The 8,846-nt window shown below is 40.3% G+C and overlaps 1 protein-coding gene across 7 annotated transcripts in view; it reads right to left on the reverse strand.

Annotated features, from left to right (window-relative positions):
* Nucleotides 1-675, reverse strand: part of zswim7 (zinc finger, SWIM-type containing 7) — an 82,909-nt gene extending 82,234 nt beyond the window's left edge. For all 7 annotated transcript variants that reach the window (XM_061961980.2, XM_061961977.2, XM_061961975.2 and 4 more), the window contains exon 1: nt 527-675. In XM_061961980.2, the coding sequence (XP_061817964.2) occupies nt 527-602 (76 nt within the window). In that variant the 5' untranslated portion in view covers nt 603-675. The remainder of the gene's footprint in view (nt 1-526) is intronic.
* Between the last annotated feature and the right edge of the window lie 8,171 nt (nt 676-8,846).

Here is an 8,846-nt window from a genome sequence, read left to right on the forward strand (position 1 = left end):
AGTGCTCAATGGTAATTAAACTGAGGGGGCCCCAAAAATATGTCTGTCCCCAAATGGGGTCATGACAGAAAATGTCGGAGTACTGCAATTTGTCCAAACTACCAAAAGGTATTAAATAGCTATTTTTTGTGACATAAGCTATGTGTAACTATTTTTTTGTTTGTTTTGTTTTAGTTAGTTGATGGGAAACTACATAATTTGTATTTGCAAATAAATCGAATGTACAATGGTAATTAAAACAATTGGAGTGCGACAACGTGTGAAACAGCAGCACCCTCTAGCGGCAGAACGTCAAACTGCATCAAGAGTGGTAGAAGTGGTCAAAGTATTTTTTGTAACAACAACTTTAAGGACTAACAGGAAGCTATTTCTCGTTGACTAAAATACATATGACGTCACCACCGACATTATGTCCCACATTAAGCGAGTGCTCGCTTCAACAAGCCACTTAGACCACTATCACCCCCGTATACAACATTTTGCAAGATGTACATAATACTTCGTCTTAATGTATCGTTGATCTTACTTTGAGATGTTTCCTGGTAAATGTTATGGATATCTCGGAAAAGCTGCTCAGCTACAGCAGGTAACACAGCAGACATTTTTCTTCACGCCAAGAACGTTCATGTTGTATTCACAGAAGTCGTCAGTTGTCCTTCAGCCAATTGAGTAACACTTCCGGATGGAGATTCGCATTCCCTTCAAAATAAAGGCATCAATTCCCTCCTTTCAAGTGGAATATATTCCAGCATGTCTACTAGAAAATTCCACATTCACAGTCCAGAGTAATGTCATGTTTAGCAAATATTTTTGTTTTAATCGGAATATATATATATATATATATATATATATATATATATATATATATATATATATGTATACATACATACATACATACACATACATTGTATGTATATATATGTATATATATATATATATGGATATATATATATATATATATATATATATATATATACATATATATGTATGTGTGGGAAAAAAATCACAAGACTATTTCATCTCTACAGGCCTGTTTCATGAGGGGGGGTACCCTCAATCGTCAGGAGATTTTAATGGGAGTATTCGCATACCATGGTTTATATAGGGCACAGAGTGGGTGGGTACAGGCTGGCCTAGGGGCGTGGTGATTGGCTCATGTGTTACCTAGGAGGTGTTTCCGTCTATGGCGGCATGTTGTTACAATTTCGCTGCGCTTGTTGAGGGATGACAGGTCTGGACGGTAAATAATAAACAGTTTCTCTTTCAAGCATAGGTTGCATCTTTTATTACCACTATTGTAAGGTGTGCTGGATGCAAGAATTTGCCATGTTATTGAATATTCAACATTATTGTCTTTGAGGTCCCAAATGTGTTTGCTGAGTTCTGTGGTATTTCGCAGGTTTTTGTTCCTGAAAGAAGCCTTGTGATTGTTCCATCTGGTTTTGAATTCTCCCTCGGTTAATCCTACATATGTGTCGGATGTGTTAATGTCCTTGCGTATTACCTTAGATTGGTAGACAACTGATGTTTGTAAGCACCCCCCGTTGAGAGGGCAATCAGGTTTCTTTCGACAATTACATCCTTTGTTGGTTTTGGAGTCGCTCTGTCTGAGGGCCGACGGCTCATTTGCAATTGTTTTGTTGTGGTTTGAGATGATTTGTCGTATATTGTTCATGCAGCTGTAGCTCAATTTAATGTTGTTCTTGTTGAATACTTTTCTTAGGATGTTGTCTTTGGGAAAGTGTTTGTCAATCAGATTGAGGAATTTGTGTCCAATGTTCGTTGAGACGTTTTTGCTGTATGGGGGGTTGTACCAGATGATGTCGTTCCGTTTTCTGTTCTTTTTTGGCTGGTTTCCTGGCGTGGGTTCATAGGTGAGGGTGAAATTGTATCCGCTTTCATCAAGGGCTTTTTGGTACGGGGGGGTTGCTTGGTCAAATTCAGCTTTGCTAGATGACAGCTTCGATAGCCTTTTATTGATTCCGGTAGGTATTCTTTTCGTGGTGGTGGGTGGGTAGTTGCTGTCATGGTGCACGTATTGGAGTGTTGTGTTGGGTTTCGTGAATGGTTGGTAGCTGTTATTTCTCAGGTTGAAAGTGACGTCAAGGAAGTTGACGGTTTGCTTGTTGGCTTCAATCGTGATCCGTAGGCCGTTCTCTTTGAAAATTTGGCATATGCGCTTCTTGGTATTCTCGCTGCTCCTTGGCGAGGCGCGGCACACTGCCAGTCCGTCATCACGGTAAATACCAAGGTTCAGATTGAGGCTAGCGAGCTGGGAGAGGAGGAAACTCCCAACGAGTTCACACGTTTCTGCTCCGTCAAAACTTCCCATAGTGACGTCAAATGTTGCATTGTTCTTTTTTTGCCATGGTGTACTGTTGTGGATGAGAATGGAGTTTTTTGCGTGGATGATGATGTTTCTTTCGTTGCCTGTGATTGAGTCGTAGTCTGAGGCGAAGTCTAGTGCTTGAGTCAGTAGGTCTTGCGTGATGGAAGGGTAAAATTCTTCGATATCAAAGGAGATAAAGTTGTGCTGTTGTTTGTCTTGGATGTTGTTGAACCATTTGATTACTGCTGCTGTATTTCTCCATTGGTTGAGTGGTGTTTTGTCCTTGATTTTTGTGTTGACTCTGTCCAGGATTATTTTGCTGATTTTTCCTATTTCAGATTTAGTTGGGTTTATTAGTCGGCATGTTGGGTTATTTGCGAAGTTGGGTTTGTGGTCCTTCAATGTGATGAAGGCTTCCTTGTTGGCTGTGGCGTCCACCCTGTCCTCAATGTCCAGTTCAGCCGCGATCCTTTTATTTTCCAGGTGGATGTTCTGTAAGGTGTTGGGTTGCGCTTTTTTGTATGATTTGGTGATGCTTCTGTCCAGTAAGGTGTGGTGTTCTGGTATGTCCATTCTGTAGAAGTTTGTGGTTTTATCGGCAGCTATGATGAGGTTGTTTACTTTCTTGATGCGCTCCTTGTCATTTTTCAGCTTGGTGAGGAGTGGGTTGCGGATTGGCTTGAATTTGACTGATTGTATCATTTTGAGCATGTCGTTCTCAAAATCCTTTAGTTCCTCAACTGTGGGTGGGTTCTTGGTAGATTTGAATCCGTAAGTTTCCTTTTGCATTCCTTTTGTTTCAGGGTGGAGGAAAAAATGTGCTTTCCACCGCATCCTTCTTAGGAAGTGTTCCGTCTTTTCTATGAGCCTTAGCTTGTAGTCATTCTGCGCGGGTATGGGAATGTTCTTCGTGGAGTAGTCAAAAAGCCCTTGATGAAAGCGGATACAATTTCACCCTCACCTATGAACCCACGCCAGGAAACCAGCCAAAAAAGAACAGAAAACGGAACGACATCATCTGGTACAACCCCCCATACAGCAAAAACGTCTCAACGAACATTGGACACAAATTCCTCAATCTGATTGACAAACACTTTCCCAAAGACAACATCCTAAGAAAAGTATTCAACAAGAACAACATTAAATTGAGCTACAGCTGCATGAACAATATACGACAAATCATCTCAAACCACAACAAAACAATTGCAAATGAGCCGTCGGCCCTCAGACAGAGCGACTCCAAAACCAACAAAGGATGTAATTGTCGAAAGAAACCTGATTGCCCTCTCAACGGGGGGTGCTTACAAACATCAGTTGTCTACCAATCTAAGGTAATACGCAAGGACATTAACACATCCGACACATATGTAGGATTAACCGAGGGAGAATTCAAAACCAGATGGAACAATCACAAGGCTTCTTTCAGGAACAAAAACCTGCGAAATACCACAGAACTCAGCAAACACATTTGGGACCTCAAAGACAATAATGTTGAATATTCAATAACATGGCAAATTCTTGCATCCAGCACACCTTACAATAGTGGTAATAAAAGATGCAACCTATGCTTGAAAGAGAAACTGTTTATTATTTACCGTCCAGACCTGTCATCCCTCAACAAGCGCAGCGAAATTGTAACAACATGCCGCCATAGACGGAAACACCTCCTAGGTAACACATGAGCCAATCACCACGCCCCTAGGCCAGCCTGTACCCACCCACTCTGTGCCCTATATAAACCATGGTATGCGAATACTCCCATTAAAATCTCCTGACGATTGAGGGTACCCCCCCTCATGAAACAGGCCTGTAGAGATGAAATAGTCTTGTGATTTTTTCCCCACACATACATATATTGCGCTCTACTACGGTATCGAGCACTATTTTTTGGATAACCTTATTAAGACATATATATATATATATATATATATATATATATATATATATATATATATATATATATATATATATACACATATATACACACACACATATATATACATACAAACATACATAAATATACCGGGTACATATATCTACATACACATATATACATACATACATATTTACATAAACACCTTTTCATATATACATATACATACATTATATATGTACATATAATGCATTTATATATGTGTATATATATACATACATTATATGGACATACTGTTTATATATACATACACTATATATACATGTTATATGTACATATATATTATATGTACATATATACACATATATACATACATTATATGTACATACAGTACATACATACATTGTATGGACATATTATACATACATTATACATACATTATAGTACATATACATACATATATATTCATACACATAAACACATAAATATACACATTTATACATACATACACACAAATATACATATATATATACACATATATACATACATACACGTATATACACACACACACATACATACTGTGTATATATATAACTCACAAATGATGGTTTAAGAAAAATAAAGGCCATGAAAACTTTAAAACATTATATAAACAATTTCAATCAGACAATTTTTTCAAAGTAATGTATAGTATGGTGCTTTCATTTGTTTCATTATTTTCCCATCGCACGTGTATTTTGCTTAATATCTTGGATTGTTTTCTGAAAAGTCTAATGGAAATCTCTCAAGGCATTCAGTCGATCGCAACTGGACTGTTTGGTTTGTTTTAGAAGACATTTGGCCTCTCATCGGAGTAGGCTTCATCAGTTCGTGTTCATCAAATATGTTACATCCCATGCAGTTTGGCTTCCGATCCAAACACTCCACCGACTGCAGCATGCTGTTTACTTCCTCGAGGTGATCAAGTCCAGCCTGGACAGGGGAGGGGTGGTTGGGGCCGTTTTCCTGGATCTATGCAAGGCGTTTGATACAGTTAATCACTCAGTGCTGCTGGTAAAATTATTGAATTTCAAACTCTCCACAAAGACAATCAGGTGGTTTCAATCTTACCTCGCAGATCGCTCCCAGCGCATAAGAATAAATGACAAAACTTCGCCGTTCAGTTCCTGTGAGTACCTCAAGAGTCTATTCTGGGTCCACTGCTCTTCAGTTTGTACATCAATGGCCTACCTGCCATCTGTGAGGATGTGAAGATCTTAATGTATGCTAACAACACAGTTTTCTTTACTCACAGTTCTGATGCAAATGTGCTTGCAGCGAAGCTGTCCGAGACAATGACCAGAGCAACAGAGTGGCTGGACGAGTCCTGCCTTACGCTGAACAAAAACTGTCACAAAGTATTTTTTCAAACACACCAAATCAAAGTGTTCTCCCAAACATCTATGTTAATAGTTACATGAACAATAATGTTGAGGAAGTTAAATACCTAGGTGTGGTACTGGATCCTACACTAAATGTTTAAAATGTTAAAAAGGTAGGTCATGTTCTGAAATATAACATTGTCAACTTCCAGCACATCGGGAGCTTTTTATCATTGGAAGCAGCTAAATTGTTTTTCAATGCAATGATCATATCTTGTACTGTATGTTATCATGGTCTCAAGCCAAACAGACCGTTTTAAATTCTCTCAGATCATTACATAATCAAGCACTGAAAATCCTAGATAAAAAGCCTCGGAGATACCACCATTGTAACATACTTGAAAAATACAGTATACTTAGCTTTGAACACTTGATCAGGAACTCTAATATCCGCCTGGTACATAAGATCCTAATTGATGCTGTTCCTCCCCCCTCTAAATACACTTACAGCTACGCTCTCAACTAACAAGCAGAGTGTTGAGGTCTGTATCCAGGGGTGACTGTAACGTTCCAAAAAGAAAGTCTGCCTTCTCCCAATCAACCTTTTCCTACAAAGCCATCAAAGAATGGAATGGGCTCCCAGACAATCGAAAGAACAACTCATGTTTTCACAGCTTCTCACATGCAGTCAAAGACTGCCTTTTAGACCACCAGTCCTGCTCACATTAGCAATACCAGGCGGGTATTTGACGGAGCAGTCTGATGGCCACCAGAGTACCAGTCTAATCGTGTAATATAACAATCTTGTTTATGTATGCAGTACCAATGGTGTATATAGCCAGAGCCGGCCCAAGGCATAAGCGTACTAAGCGCTTGCTTAGGGCCCCGCGGCCACCAGGGGGCCCCCAAAAGCAATTAACAAAAAAATCTTATTTTTAATTTTTTGCATGTACGAGTCTGACTGATGATTTCTAAATGATCAAAGATATATTATTGTACAAAAACACAATTTTAGGTCAACAGAGTGCTGCTGCTGATCTAGGCTTAGTGATTCTTCCTGCCTCTCTTTAAATGTAAAGCTGCCTCTGCTGCACCTGTGACGTTTGCCGCCTGCTATGGCGTCACATTAGTGCCAAAAATCCGAGCGCATAAAAACTGTTATCGCGCGCTGATTCTCCACTTCGTGCGCGCGCGCGACACCCTTTTGCGCGCGTGTGGTGCCTTTTTGCGCGCGCGCCGTCTCGGTCTGTGCGCTGGCATGTTTCGTTTTGGCACTTTGGGGGCGGGTATGCTTAGACGGCCCCTTCTTTCTGATTGGTCAGGCGAAACGCTCAGAGCCAATCAGAAGTATAGCAGGGCGGGTCATCGTCAATATGTATCAAGATTGTTATAGGCGCAAAGTTTTCACTTCTTCTTGAACATTTGTTTTCTAATTTATGGAATTTCTTTTGATTCAGCCATAAAATTAATGAAATAATCTTTGAATTTTGTTTTTAAAATGTTAAAAATAGCCTTTTAATAATGTATTCTGAAACAGTTTAAAAATAATCAGAGAACTGACTATCACTGACCCTACACAACTATGTTGCACAATTAAGTAATTTTTTTTTATAGCGAAAGAGGTAATTTCAACAGGTGCAGCATCCTATGTCATATCTACATGTAATAAGATTTGTAACAAGGCAAACCGTTTGTAAATTGGTTGAAAATCGAGCAAGTTATGGTAATTTAATTGGTACATGTACTAATTAAATTACCACAACTTGCTTTGACATCAATGTAATGATTGAGGCTAGCTGTCCAAGGTAAGATGGCTACAACGTTGCTACGCTGGAGAATGATTGGTCATATGAAAAATGCTCAGAGTCAATCAGAAAGGAGGGACTGTCTAAGCATACCTGCCCCCAAAGTGCCCCAAAAAAAATGACAGCGCGAGGAGAGATGCCAGGAGTACACAGAGAGCGCACAGACCGAGACGGCGCGCGCGCAGAAAGGTACCGCGCGCGCGCAAAAAGACACCACGCGCGCGCAAAAAGACACCACGCGCGTGCAAAAGGGTGTCGCGCGCGCACAAAGTGGAGAATCAGCGCGCGATAACAGTTTTTATGCGCTTGGATTTTTGGCACTAATGTGACGCCATATCTTTCCTCTCAGATTCAGACAGGACTGAGCAGGTGATCAGAGGACCACTGTCTATTAAGGAGAACTTTTCATTCCCCAAACGGCATGATGGCCGAAGTTTTCATTATCATTATACCTACAGACAGCTAGTCAATGGGGAAAAAGTCAAGCGTAGCTGGCTGACTTATTCAAGAAGTAAAGATGCAGTCTATTGCTTTTGCTGCAAATTATTTTCCAAAAAGTCCTTAAAACTGGCAGCCGAGGGACAGCGGGATTGGGTCAACATAGGTGCACTGCTGAAACAGCATGAAAACAGTGAAGATCATTGTAGCAACATGGTGAAATGGAAGGATTTTGCCTTGCGTCTTTCAAAGGGGAAAACTATTGATGAATTTAACTTCAGTAGACTGCGCTCTCTTTGTACAAAGTAAACATTAAATATGAACAATTAACTAAAAATGTAAACTAGTAATTAAAGACTAATATGTACAAGACTGATGAGACAAGATGACACTTTTACTGTAAATACAAAGCTTTATCACTTGGACTGTTCAACCCCAGGCCACTCTTGTAGCTGAATGTTTTCTACATTTTAAGATTAGGAACCATATGTGGCACTCTGGACATCATTCGTTCATTCATTGGTATTATTTATGTTCTTAACTGGACCACCCCCATATCTTTATAAATGACATGTCATTTGTAAAGACATGCCAGGCTGACAATAGGATAATGTAAACAACACTGCCAGAGCCGCAATGAGTTTATAGTAGGTGTGTGAATGATCAACAATCAATATTATTGGCAGAAATAGAGGGCCCCAAAATCAAATTTTGCTTAGGGCCCCATGGAGGCTTGGGCCGGCACTGTATATAGCTATTGGATAACACCCTTGTGGGTACCATCAGTGGCCTGGTGGTTAGAGTGGCCGCCCTGAGATCGGTAGGTCGTGAGTTTAAACCCCGGCCGAGTCATATCAGACTATAAAAATGTGACCCATTGCCTCCCTGCTTGGCGCTCAGCATCAAGGGTTGGAATTGGAGGTTAAATCACCAAAATGATTCCCGGGCGCGGCCACCGCTGGTGCTCACTGCTCCCCTCACCTCCCAGGGTGTGAACAAGGGGATGGGTCAAATGCAGAGGACACATTTCACCACACCCA

This window comes from Nerophis lumbriciformis, linkage group LG09, assembly GCF_033978685.3.
Source record: "Nerophis lumbriciformis linkage group LG09, RoL_Nlum_v2.1, whole genome shotgun sequence".
NCBI lineage: Eukaryota > Metazoa > Chordata > Actinopteri > Syngnathiformes > Syngnathidae > Nerophis > Nerophis lumbriciformis.